General features: G+C 39.5%; 1 protein-coding gene across 2 annotated transcripts in view; it reads right to left on the reverse strand.

The window, feature by feature from the left end:
• Nucleotides 1–2,903: 2,903 nt before the first annotated feature.
• The window catches only part of ube2j1 (ubiquitin-conjugating enzyme E2, J1), a 34,623-nt gene continuing 9,673 nt past the window's right edge, over nt 2,904–27,853 (reverse strand). The window contains exons 2-8 of one of the 2 annotated variants that reach the window (XM_041188394.1): nt 23,667–23,740; nt 19,665–19,796; nt 14,258–14,342; nt 13,285–13,390; nt 12,657–12,786; nt 11,970–12,098; nt 2,904–5,954 (exon numbers count right to left, since the gene is read on the reverse strand). In XM_041188394.1, coding sequence (XP_041044328.1) covers nt 5,667–5,954; nt 11,970–12,098; nt 12,657–12,786; nt 13,285–13,390; nt 14,258–14,342; nt 19,665–19,796; nt 23,667–23,740 — 944 coding nt within the window. In that variant the 3' untranslated portion in view covers nt 2,904–5,666. Of the gene's footprint in view, nt 5,955–11,960; nt 12,099–12,656; nt 12,787–13,284; nt 13,391–14,257; nt 14,343–19,664; nt 19,797–23,666; nt 23,741–27,853 lie in introns of both variants that reach the window. The other variant, XM_041188393.1, reaches the window with a different exon arrangement.

A 27,853-nucleotide genomic window follows, 5' to 3' on the forward strand; every position in this document is an offset into this window, starting at 1 on the left:
AATCGAAATAATCCCAGCAATAGTCCTGTTAAACCCTGCAGTGTGAATCACTTCTCGTTTAAACATTGAATCGATTTTTTTTGTTCACTCCGGCAGCATTGCCTGGCTGATGGCGCGGCTGATGCTCCTGCACGTGTTAGGTTCGCGTTCGGACTGATCTCGGGCTCGTCACACTACCGACTGTTCTCCAAACCACTGGAGCAACTTCAGTGTCGGCGCTGCTTTGTGATTGACAGGCGACCATTATACATTAAGTCAGCAATCGCAGCCTGGCGAGTTATCCGGAGTGCTGACACTTTCTTTAGAGATCAAATCAGAATACAAGAAGAAAACCGGTCACTTTCCACATACACGCTGCGGATATGAGCTTACATAATTTTAAGGTGATAGACTTTGTTTCTAAACAAGTGGTACAACGTATTATGAAACAGAAAATGCTGGAAAAACTCAGCAAGTCTGACAGCACCTGTGGAGAGATAAAAAGAGCTCTGAAGAAGTCATACGGAGCCGAAACTTTAACTCTGTTTCTCTCAGATCAGATTTACAGCATCCTCAGTACTTTGCTTTTATACAAAATATTATTTTGGCCACTGACTAGTGATTAGGATCTGGAATGCAATCCCTGAGAGGCAGATTCAATCGTGGCCTTCAAAAGAGAAACATTTGCAGGGCTACAGGGAAAAGGCAGGGGAATAGGACTAGCTAAGTTGCTCTTGTAGAGAACTGGCATTGAGATGATGGGCTGAATGGCATCCTTCTGTGGTGCAATCACTCCATTTTTATTTGCTTTCAGTTCTAATTAGCCAGTATGATGTGAAAAATATATGGATTTAATGCAGAACTGCACTGTAACCTCAATTGATGGGAGGTTTTATATTCGTATATGTGGGTCATATGAGCTTGCACCACTGAAATATAGACAGTGATCTAAGGGTGGCTTTCAGATGATATAGAGATGTATTTACTCACCATGGTCCAAAGATTAAATTTCAGCCTCTGAAAGCTTTCTAAAGTTCTTACTGGTGCAACTAGTTAATCTAGTGTTTAACTACCCCATCACTGAAGAAAGACATGGCCAGTTAGTCAACTGCTTGATCAGTTAAACTGGGTTTGTTAACCTTTAGGATACATATATCACTTAATTAACCATGAAACACTGAATTTAGAAGTGTAACACTGGATACTTCCTAGTATCTTGATATTGCATGGATTCTTAACACAATAAACCACTTTCAAAACACAATAGAGTGCTGCACATAAAGATAGCCATTTGAGCTAATCTCAAGCTTAAATCAGATATAAAAGTCAATCACTTGCAGTAATATGAAGTGCTGTACACATTGACTGAGCAAGCACCAGCCTCAGCTCAGATTTCATTTACCAAAAGCAAAAAAATATAAAACCTGAACACTGCAGGCAACTAACATCTTTGCAAGGCTTGAAAGGTCTTTATCACCATGCACAACACAACCCAGATGACTTCTGATGACAGCTCAGGAATCAGGTTTGATTCATTGATTTAGCATCCTTCATGCAAAAAATATTCCAAGGTACTCTGAAGAGGCTGTGAAGAGGAGTCATACAGACTCAAAACATTAACTGTTTCTCTCTCCACAGATACTGCCAGACCTGCTGGGATTTTCCACCACTTCGTTTTTATTCCAAGGTTCTTCACCGAAGCATGATCAACAAAAACGAGAGTAAAAAAAATAGAAAATGTGACTAAAAGCCTGGTCAGAGGTAAACTTTAACAAGTATCTTAAAAGGAGAGGGAGGTAGAAAGTCAGAAAGTTTTCGGAATGGTACAACGGTGCTTGGGGCCTGAACAGCACTGCCATCAGTGGTGAAGTGCAGGGATCTTAGGATACAGAGAAGGCCTGAGTTTGAGGAAGGCAAAGTTCTTGGAAGTAAAAACAGATAGTGCTAGAAATATCCAGCACCTCTGGCAGCATCCGTGGACCGAAACCGAATTTATGTTGAGTTGAATAAAACTCAAGAAGTCAATATTTTGCTTTTAATTCAGTGTTAAACTCACTGCCATTTCCAGGAATGCCTACCTTGAAGTTCTGCTCTTCTAACGGGATTTCACCTTCGTTGCTTTCTATTTCCCTCCTAGTGTTTGATATGGCATCTATGGAAGCTCGCTTTCACAGCCACATCCCCTTCCTCAGCAACTGTCTCTAATTATGATTTGTGTGGATTCCAACTGAAGTTCCATTCTTCATGTTTCAAATCCACCCAGGATACTGTTATCTGAGATATTGTGCCATCACAGGCACACAGTCGACCCCTCTCTCCAGCAGCACTGTTTCATCCATCTCAAAGCTCCACAGATGCTGCCAGATCTATTTCCATCATCCACAGTATTTTGCTTTCTAATAGCTCTTGGAAGCAAAGATAGGGAGGGACAAGGCCATGAGGATTTGAACATAACAGAGGTGCTAGGAGATCAGAAGCCATTGAATGTTAACATGCACAGGGGTGATGTGAGCAAGAATTGGTGAGGGTTAAATACAGCCAGAGTTCAGAGGAGCTCAAATTTATGAAAGGAGGAGGATGGGGGGGGCAGGCTAGCAGATTATTGGAATAGTTGAACCTGGAGGTGATAAAGATATGTAGGAGAATGGACGAGCTTTAAAGATGGGTAATATCATGAAGGTGGAACTGCACGCATGCTATAAAGCCACTAACTCAACTCCGGGACAAACAGGATTCCCAACTTGCAAACAGTTTGGTTGAAACGAAGTAAGAAATTGGTTGCACAGAATACATTGGGAAGATCAAAGCCTGTGCCCTATGTTTGCATATGCATTTTGCATTATTAATTGCCATATATACATTCATTTGGAGAAAATGTTAGCAAAAAAAAGGAAGGCCAAACATGACAACAGGAGACCAAGTAATGTGGGTTGACGAGATTTTTATTGTTATTGAAATCTAAGCAGATTACAAGATATTTTTGAATTTCCTCTTTAGGATCCGTTTTAGTGATGCTCCCCTGCCCTTGTGATCTCAGCACAGAGGATAATCAAGAATTCATCAACTTTGGAATGCAGATAACAGAACAGAACAGCTTGAAAGAACGAATTCTGGTTTCATTGATGCAAAACGTCAAAAGGATTATGAGAAAAGCACTAAATGGACAGAGGGCTGCTGCAAGGAATTACAATATACAAACTGAATAGTTTAGATCCATTGCTTGCACTACAGTATGTTATTCATTACAAACATTGAAACATACATTTCATTTAAAAATATTTTACATATTTATATTTTCTTACAGTAAACCTAGGACTTCAGTCACTTGCAGAAAAATGCATGGCAATAGAAAGCAGAGAAGGCCAAGTACCTAAATCCTCTAATTATGATTTAACTAAGTGTTAACACAAGAAAATGTAAATGCTGGACATATACTGGTGAATCAATGTCTGTAATAAGGTTAGTTAATTATGCTAATGGAATAGCAAGTGCTAACTTCACTGTTCACTGCCTGATGTGTGTTTCTGACATTTTATCTTTTGATTGTGTAAATAAAGTGGACTCTTAATGTCGCAAGAAAATGAAGGCTTTAAGTCTGCAAACATTAAACATCAACTATTTGTACATAGGATCATACAACACAGAAGCTGGTCAGTCTGTCCACTGTATGTGTGCCCACTCTTTGCAAGAGCTAATTAGTCCCACTCCCATGGTCTTTCCCTGTAGCCCTGCAATTTTTCCCTTTTCTAGTTGTTCAAAAAACTCACTACATACAAGAACATTTTATGGTAGCGAAGTAAATTTTAGATGCTTTTCATTTTAAATTTATGTAATTTATGTTGTTTGATAAATGCATTAGTTTCAATTTCTATACTTCCAGCTGCAAGGGTCTCTTAAGTTCAACTGCACAGACCATTACTGATAAAACACCTGAATGAAAAAAGTCATTTATTTGTTCCATGCCAGAAAACTGAAGTATAAACAATACTGAAGAAGTACTAATAAAAACAAAAAAAACTGCGGATGCTGGAAATCCAAAACAAAAACAGAATTACCTGGAAAAACTCAATGAAAGAAGTACTCTTGTTTTAGTGACCTTCCATTGTTGTGCTGTGGCAGAACAGTGCTTCGAACGCCATGCTGAATGAACTTTGGTATAAAAATCCTGCAGTAATGTGTCTGGCATGCGTGACAGGAAAGCACTCTATTTTTTAAGATGCCAGGCTGATATGCCAATTTTCTTCTGAACCCAAGAAAGGTAAAGTATTTCACAAAACAAAAACAACAGGCTTTTCATCAAATATCCACCTTGAGCAATTTCATGACAATGACGCATTAGAAAGTTAGGAGAGTGACTGCATGGTAACTGCATTGTTCCCTTAACTGTAAAGTGCGGTGGCACTGTTTGTGCAAAGTATTCAAGGTCCCACAAAATAAATGAGCAGAAAAAATATAGAATATTAAACATTCACATCTGCATGAGATAGCTTGTTCTTGTCAGTTTCAAATATGAAACCACAACTTTACATTGGCAAAATTCATTGTTCATAAGGCATCCAGCAAACAAAAAAATACTGCTGTCTACTCAGTTATGCAGACAATATTTACTCTCATTGTTTAGATAATCAAAAGTGTAAATGTGTAGCATCCTATACATGAAAATTAAAAGCATTTTGCAACTTGCAATGAAAAGTTCAATTTTGTAATATATATGTATTTACACATACACACATTACAATCACCAACTGACATGCTACAGCGTGCATAACTTGGTTAAAGAAAATAAATCACCAGGAGTACTGCAGAAGGGACGTCTTTCCATCACTTGCCAGAAAATTCGATATTTGATTATTTTGTTTGACTTAAGCTCAAGGAATTTAACCAAACACTACACCGAAAACCAGTATCTCAACCTTTTTGTTACAAATCTGGTTCCTTTGACTTAACACCACCGATTGATCTTAGATTTATTTTTGAGAATTTTATACCAATTCTCAGGTTGATCTTTGTTTTAAGATTTATACATTTTAAAAATTTATTTTAGGGTATTTATTAAAACATTGCTAATCTTGTGCCATGAAACTAGCATGATATCTGAGCCCCCAACAACTTCATATAGCAGCGTTGAAAGCTCATAATTTGGATTTTAGATTTGCTACAGACAGTACTGAAAATCCTGACTATGTATTCAAATCCAAATGAAGTGAATGTTCACACTCTTCCTGACAGGTTAAGGCATTTGTTAGTTGTATAAATAGGACCCATTTCAAAAAGATAAAATTGCATACAACCCCAAACACCCAGGTTATGAGCCCAATGACCTTTATAGTGGTCCACAGAAACTTCAGTAAACAGGTTAGTAGCACCCTCAAAATTACAGACATTTTTCAACAGCATAGTCTCAACAAAAACAACTCAATTCTACCAGAGATAAATTGAATTTAACAAGAGTTTGATCAAAAATATGCCTGAATGGGTTTCCCTGCAGTATCAAATTTTGGAAAATGCCTCTATTTATCACCCAAGGATAATAATTACACATAAGCCTTGCATTCTGAAATACTTCCCTTTTGGGTTGGTTATTCAAAGCCCTTGCATATCCTGGCCATTAATATGGGGATGAACGTCAAAACACATGATATGATGTATAATAAATCCAGTCTATAGCTATGCAAAGCAACTGATCATTATAATTCATAGTCAAATCTGTATTCATTGGACATGTAAATCCTTCGAAAAATGAGAGCAGCCAGTGCTAATGTGAGGATGACAATTAGGACAGTGGATCCTATTTGATTAGTATTAGCTGGTCGACGAACTTGAGTGTATGATGGCGAAACTGGATGCCTCGCCTGTTGCTGCTGCTGAGCACGTCGTTGCTGTTGAGTACGCCGCTGTCTAGGACTTAAGCTTGTAGTATTGGGTCTGCTTTGCGGAGGTTCCCGAATCCCAGTTTGAGTGTCATCTCCATCAGTCTATAAAAGATCAAAACTGTTTCAAGGCAAATTTTGAGGTATCCAATCTAACTAAATGATCAGACAAGCTGAGCAAGTAACCCATACTATCTTTTACTAGTCCTTCCTGTCTTTTTCAAGAATAAGTTCCATAGATGGCAAACAGATGCATCATTGCTAAATTCTGAATTAGTCCATGCTGGTGTTTATGGTCCATTCGTGCCTCCTCCAGTCTTTTCTTACTAAGTTATCAGCATCCTCTATTCTCTTCTCCCTCATATGCTTATCTAGTCACCCCTTAAGTGCATCTATACTATTTGCCTCAACTACTGTGGTGGCAACAAATACAAAAAATAGCTGGAAAAACTCAGCCGGTCTAACAGCATCTGCGGAGAGGAATACAGTTAAGGTTTCGAGTCCGTATGACTCTTCATCAGAAGTACTATGGTAGCAAATTCTATGCTCTCATTACTCTGGGTAAAAAAGTTTCTGCTAAATTACCTTTTCAATTTCTTGGTGACTATCCTATATTGACAAGAACATAAGAAATAGTAAGAGTAGGCCATTCGGCCCCTCAAGCCTGCCCCACCATTCAATAATAATATGCTGATCTGCCCCAGGCCTCAACTCAGCTTTCGTACCAGATTCTCATAGCACTCAACTCCCCGATATTTCAAAAATCTATCTACCTCCTCTTTAAATACTTTCAGAGATCTAGCCTCCACAACTGTCTGGGGTAGAGAATTCCAGACATTCACTGCCCTCAGAAGAAATTTATTTGCATCTCAGTTTTAAATGAGTGTCGCCTTATTCTGTAACTATGTCCCCTAGTTCGAGATTCCCTCACAGTGGAAAAATCTTCTCAACATCTACCTTGTCAAGCCTCCTCAGAATCTTGTACGTTTCAATAAGATCACCCCTCATTCTTCTAAACTCTAATGAATGAAGGCCTAACCTGTTTAGCCGTTCTTGATAAGTCAATCCCTTCAGCCCAAGAATCAGCCTCGTGAATCTCTTTTGAACTGCCTCCAATGCCAGTATATCCTTTCTTAAATACGGGAACCAAAATTGTATACAGTACTCCAGGTGTGGCCTCACCAATACCCTGTACAGTTGTAACAAGGCTTCCCTATTTTTAAACTCCAACTCCCTAGCAATACACGCCAAAATTTAATTTGCTTCTTAATTACTTGCTGCATCTGCAGGCTAATGTTTTGTGTTTCATGCACAGGAACACCCAGATCCCTCTATGCTGCACTTTTTTGGAGTCTCTCCATTTAAATAATAGTCTGCCTTTTGATTCTTCCTACCTAAATGCATGGCCTCACACTTTCCTACATTACACTCCATCTGCCAAGATTTTGCCCACTCACTCAACCTATCTATATCCCCTTGCAGATTTCTTATGCCCTCATCACAACATGCCTTTCCACCTATTTTTGTAATGTCAGCAAATGTGGATACATTACACTCTGCCCCCTCCTCCAAGTCATTAATATAGATAGTAAATAATTGAGGCCCTAGAACTGATCCTTGTGGCACTCCACTAGTTTCATCTTTCCAATTTGAAAGAGACCCATTAATCCTGACTCTGTCTTTTGCATGTTAACCAATCCTCAATCCATGCTAATACATTATTCCCAATACCGTGAGCTCCTATCTTGTGCAATAACATTTTATGTGGCGCCTTATCGTATGCCTTCCGGAAATCCAAATACACTACATCTACTGGTTCTCCTTTATCAACTCTGCTTTTATATTCTCAAAGTACTCTAGCAAATTTGTCAAACATAATTTCTCTTTCACAAAACCATGTTGACTCTGTTTGATTGCATTAAACTTTTCTAAATGCCCTATTTTTTCTTTAATTTTCTTTGACTCTAGCATTTTCTCAACAACAGATGTTAGGCTGACTAGCCTATAGTCTCCTGCTTTTTGTCTCCCTCCCTTCTTGAACAGGGGCGTCACATTAGTGGTTTTCCAATCCGCTGGGGCCCTCTCGTAATCCAGTGAGCTCTGGGATATTTTGACCAATGTCTCCACTATCTCTGCAGCCATTATGGTCCCTAGTTTTGCTGTTACGCACAAGTTCAAACACAATGTCTACTCTATCAAAACATGTCAATGTTAAAAACTATTATGTCACATCTCAACCTTTGCTTTTCAAGAAAAAAAAAAACCCAGACTATTCACACTTTCCTGACAGGTATAACCTAACAATGCTGGTATAATCCCTGTAAATCTTTTTTGCATCCTATTCCCCAGTGCCTTCATTCCCTTTTTAGGGTATAGTGGCCAGAATTTTAACAGTACATCAAGTGCGTTACAATCAAGATTTGATACAAGATTCAATACAAATTTATATAACATCTCTATTTTCTAATGCTATTGTCCATTTAAAAAAATTATCAGTAATAAGCACCAGTGTACGTTTAGCCTTTCTCATGGTCCTGTTAACCAGTGCTGCTACTTTATGATGTATTGGTACTTCAATCCCTATTAAGCCTCTTATTTTCCAACTAACACAAGACCTTATTTACCCTTACCAAAATGCAAGATTTCACACTTAGCTACTGTGAAGTTCATTGCCACATACCCCACTATCAGATGACTCAATTTCATGCTAAAGGAGACAAAGTGGCCACTGAACAGTCTATGACTCTCAGCCATTGCAGAGAGAATAAGCCCATCAAGCAACATAGATAACATTAATACAAAATCAAGTCTTATTTGACTTGCACAGTGAGACAGAGTTAATGCGGAGAGAGAAAATAAAGTACTCAGACAGCAAAACAGAGCAAAAAATACATTTCAATAATATGGTTAACAGTAATGAGAACCATCTTCCATAAGACCTTACTTTAAAAGCTTCTTAGGTAAAGGCAGCTGTGTTAATATTAATTAACATTAGAAAGCTTTAATTGCTATTTTTTGGGGGGAGCGAGTATTTTTTTGCAGAACTACTTACCCCCACGTTCAAAACAATGTAAGTGCTGATACTGTAGACTACCCAATTGTGAAGGTACAAAATAGATTAAACTAATTAGAAAGTAAAACACACAAGCGCTTAACTAGGCAGAATTTCCTGGTACCAGTTGTTGATTCAGTTTAGCTTTCCTACCTTCACTTTCTCTGAAGATGAGCAGATGGACCAACGTTACTGGATTTGTTTTTGCTAAAACAATCTCCAGTCTTCGTCATTTCTGAACCACAGCTTATCCTGGATTTTGACCACAATTTATCTGCAAATTCGAGCTGAAGCATCCTACCACCAAACCCATCTTGGCTGAGCTCCAGGCCACAGTCTTTCATAACGGATGAGTGTTACATAAATACTCAATCCAATAAATAATTACAGTATACCAATATTGGAGAACTTACTATATATTTCATACACTAATTCGAATGAATTTAGCCCGTTCATTTAAAAAAATGCCAAAAACATTCCAAGTCTGTCGAAATTCATAATATTAGAACGATGGAAATTCAACGGTTTATGATCCTGGTTAATACATGTTTTTTTTTTAAGTTAAAGTGGCATTCATTTGGTTTATAAACACGCTATATGGTTGTGTAAAACTGAACGATATTTTAAGGAATACATCCAGATAAAAGAGTTCAGAAGTTCAATGGGACAAATAGTCGCTTAAATAATTCTTGAACTAACTATACGTTTTTGGGGTAATGGCTAAAATGACTAAGCTAGGAAACTTGACATGAGCAAAAAGCATTAAGTGTTAACTAGCATGAAGGACAGCATGTGTCAAAAATATCCTTTTGCGGCATATGCAGCCGGCACAGAATATTACAACTACTTCAGAGTTAACTGCATTCCTGTAGACAGTAGACCCTTGGATGAGGATTGTATACATTTAGAATAGTACACATTTAAAATAGCTCAGCGATTTACCAAAGTGTAACTAAAATCTAAGGCTACTACAGTCAATACTCAGACCAGAGGATTTCAGACTGGCCTAGAGAACAATGAATGGGGAAACCCAACTAAAAGCAGTGAACAGGGGGGGTCAGAGTCACACATGTGGATAGAAGAGGTGTTTTGCTAAAATGGTCATGCAATTTGAACTTGGTCTCCACACTGTAAAGAGCAACAAATACAGCATACTAGATTTCAAAGAGTACATTGAAATGCTGCCTTCTATGAAGAGAGAACTTTCAGCCTGGATGACGTGACATGGGAGGAGGTAAATGGACCAGTGATGCAATGGTGTCAAGAAAAGATCCACTAATTCTGATACGTGAGAATGGGCAAGGATATCTTAGGAGGGCAGTTCCTCTGAAAAGCGGGGAAGGGAAGGGAGGAGCTATGCCTGGTGCCAAGATCATACAGTAGATGGCACAAAATGATTGGACAAATGTAAAGGCTGGTGGTGGTGGTGGAAGGTGAAGGTAAGTAGTATCCTGATGGGGGGGTGGAAATAAAAACATAGGCTTGGGAAAATGTGTTGGTCGAGGTTCCTGTTGTCCACCATGGAGGTTGAACCTCAGTTGAGAAAAAGAATAACAAACAGAACAGGTGTTGCAGTGGTGCCAAGAAAAGAACCAATAATTCAGATGTGTGAGAATGAGTAAGGATATCTTTAGGAGGGCAGTCAAAAGCTTTGTAGAAAGTCGAATCAGAGAAAAATGAAATAGAGAGAGAAAAGAATGATAATTTAGGCAGAAGATAGAGTCAGTGGGCTTTTGATAATGTGCATTATATAAACATTTAAGCATTGAAATAAGTTCAGGATGGGAAGAAAAAGAATCAAAGAATGGACCACGTTAAACAAGGTAATAGATGGACCAGATTTAGGAGCAGTGAATGAAATTCTGGAATCAGAACAATTACAGAAAAGCATCAACAATCATCAATACAGCTGAAGTGAAGTCAGATCTTTGAACTAAAGAATGGCACCCCCTTTTATGACGGCAGGATTGGATCCGTGAACGGAAAACTATCAGACCAGAGAGGCCTAGATTCAAGTCAGTAAAAAAGGATGATGGCCATTCTCAATGAACAGAAAAGACAAGGGACCAGAGAAAATCATCCAGGTAGACATTAAATGAGACATCAAAACAAGTGCTCTCTCCTGTAAATATAAATATACAGAACTGCTTTACGTTAATTTAGCACTTATCAATTTAGATGTGCATAGAAAATAAGTTTTATTTATAATTATCAGTCACATATTAGTAATGCTATTTGTTTAGAGAAATGTTTGAGCTAAGACAGTGTTTGATCCGAATTGGCATTGTATCGCACCAAACAAAACAACATCTATTTGTCATTATATACATGGCAAACCAAACATTTCTGAAACTGTTTCCAGGACGAGAACCAATTTAAAAAAAATTCAAATAGGATCAAGTCAGATCATATAGCAGCAACCCAATTGTGCATGCAAATGTACAAATAATGTCAGGATATTTATTTTGGTGCCACTCAAATGTGAAGTTATTTCCCCACAACAAGCACTAGGCTAGCAAGTCTATAATTTCTTGGTTTATTTCTTCTGTGCTTCTAAATAATGGAGTGACATTAGCAATTTTCTAATCCAGTAGGATTAATTCCTGAATCAAAAGATATGCAAGACATCTGACACGCCTTATCAAGTTACAATCTGCTCATCAATTTGACTTCAACAAATTAATCAACATTTTATGCTTTGGTTCCAAAGATTGGATTAAGTGAACCACCCTAAGGCGATGATGTCCTCAACCTTGAGGGCAAAATTAATCTATATAATGGCAACTAAAAGATGAAAAAAAGCAATTGGTGAGGTAGTGTCTGGGAACTTGAATGTTAATATAAAAGGCATTAAAATATGTTACGACATTGACATTTCCTGATAATCCATGTTCTAAAAGACAGATTAGGATTAAGTTAATATGAATAGTTGCCCTCAGCTCTCCAGCTAAATAGAAACATCTCATGAATTATTAGTCTCCATGAAAATAGATCTGTTCCAACAAAAATTCAATGTGCAGGTAAGGTTATAAAGATAGGAGACAAATTGGATTACACACCACTCTTACATCTTCAGTTTCTGGATTGTTTTGAGTGAATGGAAGCTGATTAGGAACTTGAGTTTCTTGGTTTGCACTTTTTATAAGCGTCGGTGCTGGAGCAGGTTCAGCAGCAATGGTAGCAGCACTTGTCTCTGCCTAATGAAAAATAAATGATGCAGTTATAAACTTGAAAGACAGTTAGCTTGGCTCAATTGTTGGCAATCTACTTGTCTCTGATTCTGGAGTTATGGTTTTAACTGCATCACACACTATATAGTCTAGGCCAACATTTCAACACATTAAAGGAATGCTGCATTACCAAGTGCCATCTTTCAAATGAGACAGTAAACCAAGACCCTGTCTGCCCATCAAACGTAAAAGCCAGCCCTGGCCAACATTTCTCCCTCAATTAATACTAAAAATAAATTAAATGACCCCTTACATCATTTTCTGCCTGGATCTTGCTGCATGCAAATTGGCCACCAAGTAACAGTAACAATACTCCAAAAGCAATTAATTTGAAGTTAAACAATTGGGATGCATTTAAATACTAATTTAATGCAAGTTAATCCTTTCCTTTGTCACTAGAATGTTTCAAAGAATAGTACAGCTTACAACATCATGAAGTTTTCCGAAGATCATGCAAGCCATCCACTCTTTTGGTTTATGAGCTAAAATGGATAGGCTCAACTAACAATACACAAACCAACATACCTTAAAATTGATTTGTTTTGCCAATTCTTTCGCCTCCACATCAGCCAGACTTGGAATGCTACTTGCTGTGCATGGAAGCAGGGCTGTCCTCATGTGAGAGCCACAAATTTCACAGTTAAAATCTTGTGACCTAAATTATGAAAACATTTTAAATTTTTGATACGTTTATTAATGTTGTGGCTATGAGGACTTAAATTCTGTTGTTTGAAAGCAGCAGCCAATTACTTTACTTCAATCATTATTAGGATGATATCAATGATGATATAGATGTTAAGCAAAGTAGAGAGTTAATACGTCTTTGTTCAAAATCATCCTGAATAGCCCTGGTATATAGCAATCTGTTACCTTGTCTAGCTTTCGTGTACACTGTTTAACCAATTGGCTTGGTTAAATTGAAACCCAATTGAGATAATTTGATACTCTAATATATTACTTATTGGAAATCTTTAATCCCATGCTTCCTGCATAATATGCAGGATTAAGCATTGTTCTGATATTACAGATTTTAGCAAATGTCTATTTTCTTCTTACATTATTTTTTGGAGAGAAAGGAAGGGAAACATAATATCCTCCAAATAACAAGGAACTATCTTTCTGCTTAATGTAAATAGATAAAACAAAATCTTACTTTTTGGCTAGTGCTTTCCTCTCATCAGGAGTGTAATCCAGAGAACCAATGGCTCCTTCTCCCTTTGTTGGCATGAACCCAATAATGGCCAACAATGCTGTCCGTACTAGGAATAAATATAACATAATTTAAAACTGCTTTTTTTGTAAGCTATTTTTGTTTCCCACTTTCCCTCTAGGGGTCCATATATGCACTAAGCAACATAACAGCTAAGAGAACAGATTAGACAACAGATTGAAAAGCTCCATTGCTAATTTAAGAAGTGCACAACTGCAATTTTGTTTAACCTTGCTTCTTGTACCCAAGGGAGTGAGTGAAGTAGGAAGAGAAGAATCAACCTGGTACCTATTCAGAACCTTCCTACTGTGGCATAGTTCAAGTTGGAAACTTTCCAAAGAATCACATGTAACCCTGTATTTATCACTCCATAGTAGATTGTACTGGAATTAAAACTGTTACCCCACACAAGTCAACACAATGCTATTTCCAGTAACCAACGTGTTAATAGGTGTCAGCCCTGGCTCAGTTGGTAGCACATTCTCCTCTAAATCACAAGGTTCCAGGTTCAAGTCCTGCTCAAGGGCTTGAACACAAAATTCAAGGCTGACACTACAGTACAGCGCTGAGGGAATGCTGCACAGTTGGAGTGCCTGCTTGTGTGAACTGATGATACTAATTCAAAGAAGAACAGTATCTCCAGTGTCCTGGCTAATATTTATCCCTCTACAAAAACAATAGATTACCTGGTCATTATCATATTGCTGTTTTTGGGAGTTTGCCGAGCACAAATTAGCTGCCCCGTTTCTTAACGTTACAACAGTGACTATACTTCAAAATTACTGCATTGCTGTAAGCACTTCGAGACATCTGGTGGTCATGAAAAGCACTATATAAATGCAAATTGTTTTGTTTTAATGCTACAGCTATTAGATGATGGTTCAGGTTTATGATCAGAATTCTGGGTGATACTCACTGCTCCAGGAGGGTTGCCAAGTTTCAGGGTGATGTCCTGAGATGCTCAAACATATCTTTTTTCCTACTTCAAACCTTCCATTAGGCTGAAACAAAAAGACCTGTTCAAGTAGCAGTACTAAATAGTAAATAAACTTTTAGCAAACAGATGGCTGGGTATGAAATTCCTGCTAGTTTCCAACTACCCTCAATATTTCCTAAATAATTGTATGTGAATTACCAAAATGTTTCAGATTACTTGCTTGTTCCAATTTCTTTATAAAGAATGTCTGGGCAAAGCAAGCATGCCAAGCTAAGCGCATCTTATGCATCTCTTTAAGGGAAAGCTAATTCTTGCACATCCTAAAATCTTTCCACGTCACATACATTAACTTTGACAGCTAATGGTATGGACTATGTACCTATTCCTGAGCCTTAGCCAATTATACTTTACAATCAGGTCCTAGGAAATATGCAGGGGTGCTTCAGATAACTGACTTTCCTTCCCTCTTAGAGCCAGAATTATGGAGAGGGGATGGTTTGTGGACACAAAACTGTACTGTCTTCATTCAGTGTATCCCTGTGAAAGTACAGTTGACAAGAACAAACCACGTGAAGGACAAAATGTACTTGTGCATTAAATTTGTTCCATTTCACAATCCAGTCATTTTGGATATTATGAAAAACAAGTTTAAACGAAAGTTTGGAAACTCTCAAAGCTGTTCTTAGCAATGACAATTATGTAACACACTAGTGAATAAATTTGGTGCTCTTGTTATAAAAAAGATTGGTAGGAACAATTAAGCCGCACAATAGGGAAAGTGTTCTTTGGAAAAGGAAAATTGTTAGGTAGGGAAAGATTCATCTTCCTTCCCTATTACCCCCCATTTTAAAGCAGGGAAAAACATAATTCAACATACCTGCCCTCGTAAAAACAAGGTAACAGGTTGTCATTTGGTAGTACAGAACTTGAGTGTTGCTGAAAAAAAGACATGCCTAAGCTTTTCATCTTGCACTCATCAGGATGCCTCGCACGAGCTTGATTACATAACCTTTAGCCTTAGATGACAGCAATATCATCATCCAAGGCTGCATGGGGAGTTGGTGGCATAGTGGTATTATCACTGGATTAGTATTCCAGAGACCCAGGTTTAAATCCCACCAAGGCAGATGGTGAAAATTTGAATTCAATAAAAATCTGGAATTAAAAGTCTAACCACATTGCCGAATGTCACAGTTCACTCATGTCCTTTAGGGAAGAAAATCTGCTGTCCTTACCTGGTCTGGCCTACATGCGACTCCAGATCACCAGCAATGTGGTTGATTCTTAAATGCACTCTGAACAAGGGCAATTAGGGATGGGCAATAAATGCTGGCCTAGCCAACGACACCCACATCCTATGAACAAATCAGGCATTACACAACACCTGCAAACATATGGGATATTGAGGCATAAGATCAGCTATGTATGGTGGTGCAGTTTTGAGGAGCAATTTGGTGTACTCCTGCTCCTATTTATGTTCTTATAACCTACATCAACACTTCAGTGCAGTATTGACATTGCTGGAGCTGTCGTCTTTTGGATGGGGCATCAAATGGGAGATCCACCCTACCCGTTCAATTGAACATAAAATATACCCTGGCACTCTCTGAAGAGGAATCAAGAGTTTGCCAAATGCTCTAGCCAATATTTATCACCTACCCAAAGCAGTAAAAAAAAATTACTGGCAGTATATTCTGCCTGTCATTTGTGGGGCATTGCCATGTGTCTATATAACTTAGTTCAAAAGCAATTCAATGGCTGTGAAGCATGTTGAAATATCCCAAAATGTCATAATATGTTTGATAAATACAAGACTTAAAAATAAATTGATTGTGCCTGTGGATTTGAAGGCTTATAAAATTAACATTTTCACATATTAGGGAGAATAAGCAGAAATATAGATCAGCTCATCTGCATTTCAACAGCACTAATTGAGAAAACAGCAGAATACAACTGGGACAGATTAAGCTTATATCTGCAGCTCCGGAAACTGAGGCTTTACTATTTAACCTTATCTACTGGTGAAAGGCAGAACAAGGTGGATTATTATAAAAAGATCACTAAATTGATTGATTACTAAACGCATGCAAGGAGTGTTAAAATACCCTTACAATATGCACAATCTGCCACAAATTTCCTTAGTACTTCCTTGTTACGCTACAGCACTTCCTCCCCCAATTATTGGCATTTAAATAACTGACAGTCTGCTCAAATTGATGGTCAAAACCCACAAGTTCAAGGGGAAAAGCCTTTTTGCCCCTCAAATCGATGAGTGCCTAACAGACTTGATGGATGTTAATTTTGATGTCAGCATCATCATCACGTAACTCGTTATAAATACCTAGTTCATGGCTCATAGTAATACTTTAGAGATATTTTTTAGTTCTGGGAAGATTAAACCTTAACTGTAGAAAATAAGATAGATGCAAGTAAAGCAGCTTGAAGACTATCCCACTTAAAAGGCTGGGGCCATGTTGACCTAAAGGGTTAACAGCTAAGGTTAAGATTATAAAACAGCAGGTGGGCTTACTTTGATGGAGAATTGGAGAACAGGTGTCTATACTGCTTGCAAAGAAATACAGCTCAGAGAGTTGTTTGTTTTTGTAGTTAGACCTTCAAACGGTTTAAAAAACTTTCAGTGTGCCCTGGAAGGCTATATCGTTGTGGAGATGGGTGGAGGTCAAAAAGGTTCTAAAAAGGTCAAAAAAATTTATCTGTGTTTGCTGGGGAAGTGAGTGTTCTGCAGCAAAGGGAAAAGGCCATACCACAAAAGGTGTTGCTGTTAGCAGGCTCCAGGTAGCAAAAAGTGTTGTTGGTAGCAGGCTCAATGTAGTTGGGGCTCAGGAGAAGTCCCAAGAGCCATTTGATAACTCCATGCAGTTAGGGTTCAGGAGAAGTCCTGGGGAGCTGGAAGGTGGAAGGTCACTGTCTCCATGCTGGAAAGGGTTAGGGCTCAGAAGCAGCCCTAGGAGTCATTTATAGCTTGGTGTAGCTGGGAAGATTGGAGCCCAGTGAAGCTAGCTGGCTACTGAAGGGCTGAAATTGCACAAGTAGAGGCTGGAGTGCAGACTCAGGAATTCAAGGGAACAGAGTCTTAGGAGATGAGACTGAAAATTTGGAGGTATGCAGTCACTGAGGCAGTCTGAGTTGGAGCAGTTTTGAGGGAATTCAGAGGCTTATCTTTGAAAGTCTGGGTGAGTTACTGAGAAATCTGTGGGATCTATCTTGATCACATCTGCCATTTATTGTGTAGGACTGTGCATTCAACCCGTCATGAAGGGATAGTAATGTCAATAATGTTACTGGAAATTATTTTTAAAATGGAATTGTAGTGGGGTCTGTATCTATTTGTGTGTCTTAATTGGATTAAAGCCAGCTAGTCTGGGTGCTTTGATGTATAGTAGTTTTTGAGATGTTAATTAGATAAACAGTAAGGAAGTTAAAAGGTAAAGTGTAAATTTGCATTTGTTGAATAAAGCATTCAAGAGTGGGAGTAAAACCTTGCTCCTAGCTGGGAGATGCCAAGTAATGTGTTTATAATACTAATAAAATTGGTGGAATGAAAGGATATTGTTAGGAGATGTAACGTTAAAAGCCTAGTAATACAACTGAAAATTTACATTCAAAAGGAAAAGCTAGGTATAAAACAGAAAGGAGTTGTGTGTAAGGCAGAGGGATTTAAGATCTAACCAGCCTGTAAGCTTACAACTGTGTCTGCAAAGGAACCAAATTGCGAGGAACCTCATTTTGAATTCGTACGGTCAAACGTGATTTGTCTGGTGTCTGTTTAAAGTCTACGGAGAATTTTCACCCCCTCAGGCATGCGGTTCGGGAGCGGGTGTGGAGCCGATTGTTGCCTGTGATTGGCTGCATGCCGCCATTTTGTGTGGGCTGGCTAATTAAGGCCCGTCTAGCATGACATGCACCTGGAAACGCTCAGCACTACCTGTGTTTGGGGGGGGTGGGGGGGGGGGGGGAAGAGTTGGGGCACGCACTCTTTCACGCACGTGCGCGAAATAGCGCAGAAATCTGAGGGATGGAGCTGCCTCAGGGGAGATTAATTTAATAAGACGTTGCAAAAAAGAAAAAAATACTCAGGCATATCCCCTCGTGACATTGTCACATGAGCTGAGACATGTTTAAGAATTTTCAGAAGACATTTTATTTAATTAATAAACACTTCATGAAATCTCATCCTGCCCGTGGCTGAGGTTTCATGAAAAATGCGAAGGCTGCCTGGGCAATTTGCCTGCCCGCCAACCTCAAGGTTGGACAGGCAACCCTGACAATCAGTTTAATTAGTTAATTAATTACCTTAACAAGCCTTTGACAGTTCGGTGGGCGCACAGACGACACCGGTGTACGCCCACAACCTGAAGATCGGAATGACGCGCAGTGACGTCATGGCACACACCTGATGTCAACTCATGTCATTTTATGCGAGCCCTTCCCCCACACGCCAAATGGAAGATTCTGGCCTATGGTTTACTGTTGCCTTGGTAGAGATTTTCCTGGGAGTGATTAATTTGGGGAGTTGTTTAGAAGTTATTATGGAAGTAATTTGTAGACATGTGCAAGTATTTAATTTGTTGTAAATTAATAAATGTTTACTTTAGTTTTATATAAAAAAACCTCGAGGCTCGGTGGTCTTCTTCCTGAGTTCAGAGCTGCATTTCAAACGTACCAATTGAAAATATAAGTTATGACAGTTGTTCAAGTTTCCCTCTGGGGTTTAAACAACTCCACCTTTACAACTGCTGTGTCATAACACAATCACAGTTTGTCTATTAATTCACTCGTACCTCAAATGAACGTTAAAGATAGACACTGTAAATTGTTTCATCTTTCTGACCTTCTACGGTAAAGTTTATTTTTGTTTGTTCAAAATCTGTGGAATCTTGTGGCTTTATTCACCGAACAAGTATCTTGAATCTCAAATTTTGTTTACTGTAAACAAAATGTTATTGGTCCCTAATCAGATCATTCCAAAAACTTGGGGGGGGGGGGGTGGCAGGGGAAGAGAATGGGGGTGGTGAGGCCTAGGATCATAACTCTCTCTTTTGAAAAGGAATTTTAAAACTGTTATACAGAATATAGTAGCCAGTTAGAAGAAGCATAACAGAGTTCTCTAAGAATGACAGACTTTTACCTTCTCAGGGAGAAGATCCTGACCAAGAAACATACATACAAAATGGTAAATTCAAACCTGAGACCTGAGTAAATTTTACGTGATGGGAACAAAATAATGAAACAGAATGCAACAATCAAAATCACAATTGTTTCCTAACTGAAATGTAAAAGTAAGGGCTGCTTTCATTCAAGGGTTCCACTGTTGTGTATTGATACAACCTCAATATCACAATGCTTAAACTTAAAAAGCTCTTACCGTTAGGAGAATAATGCTGGGTGGTTTCATGGGATATTCTGGCGGAAGCACAATTCGGCCATGGTAAACGCCACCGTCAAAATCAGAGTCTGGAGGACCCCGGACAGTGAAATGCCATTCAAAGAGATTATCCTAAAAGTGACAAGAAATACAAAAACTGTTTAAAATCTAATTAGAAATCTGACCATTTTGGTTAAATTAGGAGGCTGAATCTTAAAAAGCAAAGCTAAGTCACAAAGTATATGCCATTAAGTATGCATGCCATTTATGTGCAATATATAAGCATATACCTGTTGAAGGAGATGTGTGATCTCTACCCTAACCTTTACAAAACCAATACTGGGTTACAATGGACCAGATTTTGTTCTCAGCAGTGAAGGAATACCTTTTGCCATTCACTTCACTAACAACTGTCCAGACTTTTCATGGAGGTTTCCACAAATCTGGCATCTTTTCCAGCCTCTACAAGGTATCTGTGGTGTCCGAATAGGGAAAGCAAAAGCAAGGCTCTTCAACCAATTAATCAGACTGAAGTATCTTTATTGAGACAGAGGCTAAATCCAGAACTATAAATGGGAACTATAAATTTGATTTAAATGATGTAGAGAAAGCAAAATAATGCTTGATAAATACACATGGGATCAAAAGGGAGAGAGAGAGAGAGAGAGAGAGAGAAAAAGATAATGGACAAACAAACACTAAAAATTATAATTTGTAATATTAACTTTCAGAACCCCCACAGAGGGTGTTCAGCAGTAATTATCACTTATTTTGCTGCTAGAAACACAATTATTCTGAAATGCTCCAGCCCTAACGTTTCTAGCTGTCTTTAATACAGAACTAATGGGCAAGTGCCTGAAACTCTCAGCACTACAGTGGTTTTAGTGCTAAGTTTTTGATGTCGAGGAACAGGATATCTGTGACAGCAACTTCTATATTGGGTGTGCAGACGCCAGATGCTGATAGCTCGCCATTAATATTACATTATCTTGTCCATATTTTATATAGCCATAACAACAACTGATCAATAGGGTACTTGCCAGCAAGTACAGTACAATAAACCCCAAAAAAAAGTGATAATTCATCAGTGCATGGTATTGCAGTGCAAGACTATGTCTAGAACGATTTTTGGCATCAGCTTTACTGCCATGGGAAGATGACCCCAAGTAGCACTGATCAAGGGAATAAGAATCAAACTGAGGCTGCTCTCTCTTAGATTGATTCAATTTGCTTCAGAGTAGTACTGGCAAGAATATGGAGCAGGAGGGAGAATTTTTTTTAAAAAAGTATCTTCAATGAAAGCTATTACTCAATATAGCGAAAAGATAAGGCCTCAGTACAGATCACTGGGGGGACATCACCCATCACATCTTGCCACCTGTAGTACATGTTTGTTATCCCTACTCTGTCTTCTACCTCCAAGCTAATTTCCTAGCCATGTAAATTGGTTGCCTCCAATTCCATGCATTTTAATTTTTGTTAACAGTCTCCTGTTTAGAATCTTATTAAAAATCTTCTGGATGTCCATTTAACCAATATAGACACTTCCTCATCTACATTGTTAGTAACCTCCACAAAAAATTCAACTAGGTTTGCTGGATATAACTTATCTTTCACAAAACACAGATGGCTCTCTTTGATCAGTTCATAGTTGTCCAAGTGCTCAGCTACACTGTCCCTTGTAACAGATTCTAGTAATTTCTGCACAACAAACATTAGGCTAGTAAATCTATAATTTCCTTGTTTCTCTCTTCACGCTTCTTAAATAATGGAGCAACGTTAGCATTTTTCCAATCTAATGTGATAATTCTGGAATAAAGGGATGTGCATCAAGTTATAATCTGCTCATTAATTTGACTTCAACAAATTAAACATCTTAAACTTTTATCCTATTAATAGATCTACATAATCATCTACAATGGTGGTATTCAGCACTAAAGGCTTTGGATATTCAAAATAATATACTAAAGATGTCATGATGTTAATCACCTCCATTCTATAACTCACAACAACATGCTGAGTAAACACAAAACAGACAATTGAGTGTACAGAACAGAGTTTATTGCACATCAATCTATACAATGCAAGGGTAACATTAAAACAGGTAGTAGGAACAAGGGGGATTAATCTCTCATTCCTATATTTATACATGTTGTTTGCTACAAAAGTAACACACCCTATATGGCATTGTCAGGCGGATTGACTTCAAGACCAATTCCTTTGACCTCCCTTATGACTTGGTCAATTCTGAATGGTGGCGCAGGGTCAAAGGCCCTTTCTATTCCTATTTCTTATGTTCTCATCAAAGACACCATGTTTCCTCCAAAGCATCCTGTATCCTTATGATAGCAAGTCTAAATAGCATGGTTATACATTGAATCACTCAAGGTAGATGTTTGTTCTAACCAGCATACCCTTCAATAAGAGAGCATCTGGAATGAAATTAGTATTCCAACTTCCCCTTGTAATCCTACTAGCCCTTTGACCACTCATTTATAGTTCACCACGGTTATTAGTTACTACAGTTCATGACTATTACAGTTCATTTTATTTCAACTCTTCAACATGAGCAACATATGATAAATAGATGATTGGTTGGCTACACCACCTACCCAGATTTCCACAAAGTATCATAATTCCTTTCCTACTTTCATTAATACCCTAACTATCCTCATCTGTGGCATTATATACCACCTTTCATATGGGAAAAAAAAATGACAGGATCACTGCAGATGGTTTGATGCACAACTGAGATAGATTGGCCACAACTCCTATCTCATTAAGCCACTAAACAAAAAGAATTGGTTACTGCTATTAGAATCTCACCTTTCACCAATTTCATTTTAAATACATACACAATGCATCAGATTTCAACAAGCTTTAATTTCAAGAAAATATTGTCTGTAATTCATTCCATGGCAACTTTCTCATATTAACCAATCTATTCATGGGGGGAGTTTGAAAATGACAAAAAAACCAAAACACTAGATGGAGGCAAAACATTTCCATGGTAGAAATGGGTGGGGGAAAGGAATCTTGCAATGGTGAAGGGAGTCTGAGCTGCCAGCTAGAGAACTGGCAATACAACTATGTTGCCTCTTTGAGAAGGCCTGCTGCACCTTGTGCCACCTGGGTACATGACAGGCCAAAGGTGGGCCTTCCACCACCACCCCCCCCAAACCACTGAGCTCAAGGACACTGGGGGCTGATGTCCCGCCCACTGAGAGCTGCTGGCAAATCAGAGGACAGCTGCTCTCTTCTGAACTTGGCAGTGCAACCACAGAGGTGGCGGCTGCTTCCAGTATTACACCCACCCAAGGTCTCATATCAAGGAGGGCCCCTGGCACAGGTGAAGGAGGGCAGGAAGAAGTTCACAGGGTGAGGGACACAGGGGAGGTAGAGGCAGCAGGGCAGGGGTTGGCTCTCAATGTCCCCCCTACATCCCAATGTTGCTTCCTTCAGGCACAGCACGCTGTTGAACAATAGACCTCCGGCCACCGAGAGCCCACAAACAAACATGACAGGGTTAATAATGAGTTAATAACAGCAGTGGGTTGGGGCCCTTAAGGGGGCATTAATTGCCCACTTAAGGTCTCAAATGGCAGCAGGCAGGAAGCCTATGGACAGTCTTCACTCCCCACCACCTTCCTGCTTCCTCTCTAAATCTGTAGCAGGAAGCCTGTGGATGGTCTTCCTGCCACAGACTTAACTGGGGTGGAAGCAGGAAGGTGGTGAGGTCCCCACCTGCCACCTTCCAGCCTGATTAAATGCACCTCCTGCCACAGGGTGGATACAAGATTCCACCCAAGGTGAGGGAAGGGAAGGAGAAAACATCAAAATGCATGTTAAAAACTCAAGTGAGCAGTGCCCTGAGGATTGAAGAAAAACGATACCTGCTGGACAACACAGAAATGATGTGGGCTTTCATTTCTCCATTCCATCAGCAAAAACATACATTCCAAACAATTCTCTGTTTCAACTTGAAGTTACTTCTAGTCTTACCTCCAAAGGCTGCGCATGGTATTGTTCTGTTGGGTCTTTCAGTTCTTGTGCTTCTTTCATTAAACGTTTGACAGCTGTTAAAACAAAAATATAATTTTTAAACTTCAGTATCAGATTGGAAGTTTACCAATCCAAAGTGAATCATGGTTACCGAGGATTTACTTCCATTCTTTTCCATTCCCAGCCCAGCGGCTTTTACCCCAGAACTGCCTTTCAACATGAGTGTTCTTTCTGGAGATTCTCCCTCAATTTCAAGCTTGGCAAATCTTCCAGCATCATTTCAAACCCTCATGAATTTGGTCCTTTTAATCTGAGTGCAAGCTCCCATCCACATTCCTGTGCGGTGGTCAGTTCCTTGCTGCTCCCTTTCTCCCTGACAGAGTGCCTTTGTCTGCTTAAGATTTCTCAGAAATCTTTCTCCTCTCAAAGCTCATCTCCATGGCAATGTGAATCACATGGGCCTTGTATCCAGTTAGAAATACTGTTTAGCTATTCTTTAGGCCCCAATTCTGTTCTATCTTGGAAGTAAATGGACATTTTAAGAATAAATGTTTACAATCCGACATTCGCAACACCTTCCTGGGGTTTTGGAGACTAGTAGTTTAATCACTGCAAATGCAGGTGCTGCTGCCTTTGTCCCACCAGCAACTACCTGACAACAAGCCTGGGCGATGGGGCTGCTAAAGATTAAAAGAAAACCTAGACTGTTTTACTAAGGAAAGGGTGCAAGATATTCATATTTGCAGATAATGGCAAAGGCAGCCGGGATGCCAGTGGAAAGATAACCCTTCCCTGAGACTTTTGGGATCTCAAGAATACAAGGCCCATATGATTAACATTGCCATGCAGTACTCCAGTTGTGGCCCAACCAGTGGTGATGAACTTTGAGATGGGAGGGTTTCAGAGGAAACAATCGAGATATCAGGTTACAAACTTTCCTATCACTGAATATCACAGGCAGGCAAGAGGGAGAAGTCTCCAGGAGAACTCACACTGTGAAACACAGTTCTGAAGTTAAAAGTTCCCAGGCTGGGAAGAAAAATGATCGGAAGTAAACCTTCAGGAGCTAAGAATCATTTTGAACTGATTCTGATTATACTAATCCAATGTTCCAGCACTTTGCCGTGGAGGCTATGGCAATGCAAGCGAATATCTAAATACTTAAATGTTACGAGAGTTTCTGACTCAACCACCTTTTCAGGCAGTGAGTTCCAGACTCCCACTACCCTCTGGGTGAAAAAATTTCTCAATGCCACTCATAACCTTCTTCCTCTTACCTTAAATCTATGCCCACCGGCTACTGACCTCACTACTAATGGAAAAAGTGCCTTCTTATCCATCCTATCTATGCCCCTCAATCTTATATACCTTTATCAGGTCCCCTCTCAGACTTCGCTGCTCCAAGCAAAACAACCCCACCCTATCCAATCTTTGCTCATAGCTCAGACCCTCCAGCTCAGGCAGCATCTTGGTAAATCTCTCACCCTCCAGTGCAATCTCATTCTTCCTATAATATGGTGACCAGGACTGCACGTAGTACTCTAGCTGTGGCCCAACCAGTGTTTTACACAGTTCCAGCATAACCCCTCTGCTACTGTATTCTATGCCTAGTCTAATAAATACAAGTATCCCATTTGCCTTCTTAACCACCTTATTTGCTGTCCTGCTACCTTCAGGGATCTGTGGATTTGCACACTAAATGACCCTCTGATCGTCAGTACTTTCCAGGCTCCTACCGTTCATAGTGTAGTCCCTTGCCTTGTTAGCCCTCCCCAAGTGCATTACCTCAAACTTTTCCCGAGTTGAATTCCATTTGCCACTTCTCTGCCCACCTTACCAGTCCATTGATATCCTCCTGCAGTTTACGGCTATCCTCCTCACTATTTACCCTATCAATTTTCATGTCATCCGCAAACTTCTTGATCAAATGTAGGGGATAGGAGTTCAAATCATTTATGTACACCACAAACAGCAAGGGCCCCAGCACCAAGCCCTGCGGAACCCCACTGGAAACAGACTTCCAGTCACAGAAACATCAGTCTATCATCATCCTGTCTCTCAGCTAATTCAAGGCTTTCCCATGGGCTTTTACTTTCTTGACCAGTCTGCCATGAGGGACCTTATCAAAAGCCTTGCTAAAGTCCATTTAGACATCAAATGCATTACCCACATCAACACTCCTGGTTAGCTCCTCAAAAAATTAAATTAATCAAACACAACCTTCCCTTAACAAATCCATACTAACTATCCCAGATTAATTAGGGGCTCTTCAAGTGCAGATATATTCTGTCCTTCAGAATTCTTTGTAGTAACTGAGGTTAGACTGACTGGCCTGTAATCAATTTCTTCCTCCTTTTTTTAAATAATGGGACAATGTTAGCAGTCCTCCAGTCCTCTGGCACCTCACCTGTGACCAGAGAGGATTTGAAAATTACTGCCAGGGCCCGATATTTCTTCCTTTACCTTCCTCAACAGCCTGGGATACATCTCAGATAAAAACAAAAAACTGCGGATGCTGGAAATCCAAAACTAAAACAGAATTACCTGGAAAAACTCAGCAGGTCTGGCAGCATCGGCGGAGACGAAAAGAGTTGACGTTTCGAGTCCTCATGACTTTTGAAGGGTCATGAGGACTCGAAACGTCAACTCTTTTCTTCTCCGCCGATGCTGCCAGACCTGCTGAGTTTTTCCAGGTAATTCTGGGATACATCTCATCCAGGCCTGCGGATTTATCCACTTTTACGGCCACTAAACCCGCTTGTACCTCCTCTATGTTAATTTCCTCTAATATTTCAGTCCTCTGTCTTGATGTCTAGACCTGGGTAGTCCTTTTCCATTGTGAAGACTGACGCAAAGCATTGAGGACTGTTCCCACGTCTTCCGCGTCCACACAAAGATTACCTCTATGGTCCATAATTGGCCCCATTCCTTCCCTAGTTATTCATTTGCTCTTTATATATTTAAAAATCCCCTTTGGATTTTCCTTTATTTACCCACCAATGCTTTCTCATGCACTCTCTTAGCTTTCCTAATTTCCTTTCTAAGTTCCCTCTACACTTTTTTTTCTAGCCCAGGGTGTCGGCCATATTGAGCCCAGGGTGTCGGCCATATTGAGCCCAGGGTGTCGGCCATACGTTTCTCTTTTTTCCTTAATACTAACCTTTATGTCCCTTGACATCCAAGGTTGTCTGGACTTGGATTCCCCCCTCCCTACCCTTTGTCTTTACGGGAACATATTTGCCCTGTACTCTCGCTATTTCCTCCTGGAACGCCTCCCACTGCTCTGACACAATTTTATCTGCAAGTAGCTGCTCCCAGTCCAAATCCTATCTCATCTTAGTAAAATTAGACTTTCTCCAGTTTAGAACTTTTATTCCTGGCCTAACCTTATCCTTTCCCATAACTATCCTAACTCTTAATTGAGTTATAGTCACTATCTCCAAGATGCTCCCCCACTGATAAGCCTTTCAGCTCCTTGGGCTCATTTCCAAATATTAGGCCCAGAACTGCCACCTCCCTTGCTGGGCTTTCTACGTACTGGCTAAAAAAAGTTCTCCTGGATGCAACTTAAAGAATTTTGCTCTTTCCCTCCCTTGCACGCAAACTATCCCAGTTAATATTGGGGTAGTTAAAATCCCCTATTATTAATGCCTTATTTTTCTTAAACTTCCCTGAAATTTGATTACATATTTGAACTGCTCTCTCCCTTTACTGTTTGGGGGCCAAGAGTACTCATGCCCCTTTTATGCTTTTTACTTCTACCCATATGGCCTCATTTGATGAGGCTTCCAAGATATCATCCCTCCTCACTGCTATAATTGATTCCTTGATCAATCCCCGCACCCCCCCCCATCCCCCTCTCTATCTCGTCTGTATACCCTATAACCAGGAATGTTGAGCTGCCAATCTTGCCCTTTTAATCAAAGTCTTGGGCATAGCTATATCATACGCCCACATGCTTATCTATGCCCTCAGCTCATCTGTCTCATTCCTCAAGTTCCTTGCATTAAAATATATTCCATTTAGTCTTGCTAAACTCACTTCTTTCTTATCTGGCCTATATTTCTTTTGCCTTTACTTACTAGCATTTTAACTTCTAATTCCATCATAGCTTCTCTCCTCTCTGAACTACTTTTCAGGATCCCATGTCCTCACTAATTTAGTTTAAATCCGTCCCAACAGCATTG

The sequence above is a fragment of the Carcharodon carcharias genome, chromosome 5, assembly GCF_017639515.1.
Source record: "Carcharodon carcharias isolate sCarCar2 chromosome 5, sCarCar2.pri, whole genome shotgun sequence".
Classification (NCBI taxonomy): domain Eukaryota; kingdom Metazoa; phylum Chordata; class Chondrichthyes; order Lamniformes; family Lamnidae; genus Carcharodon; species Carcharodon carcharias.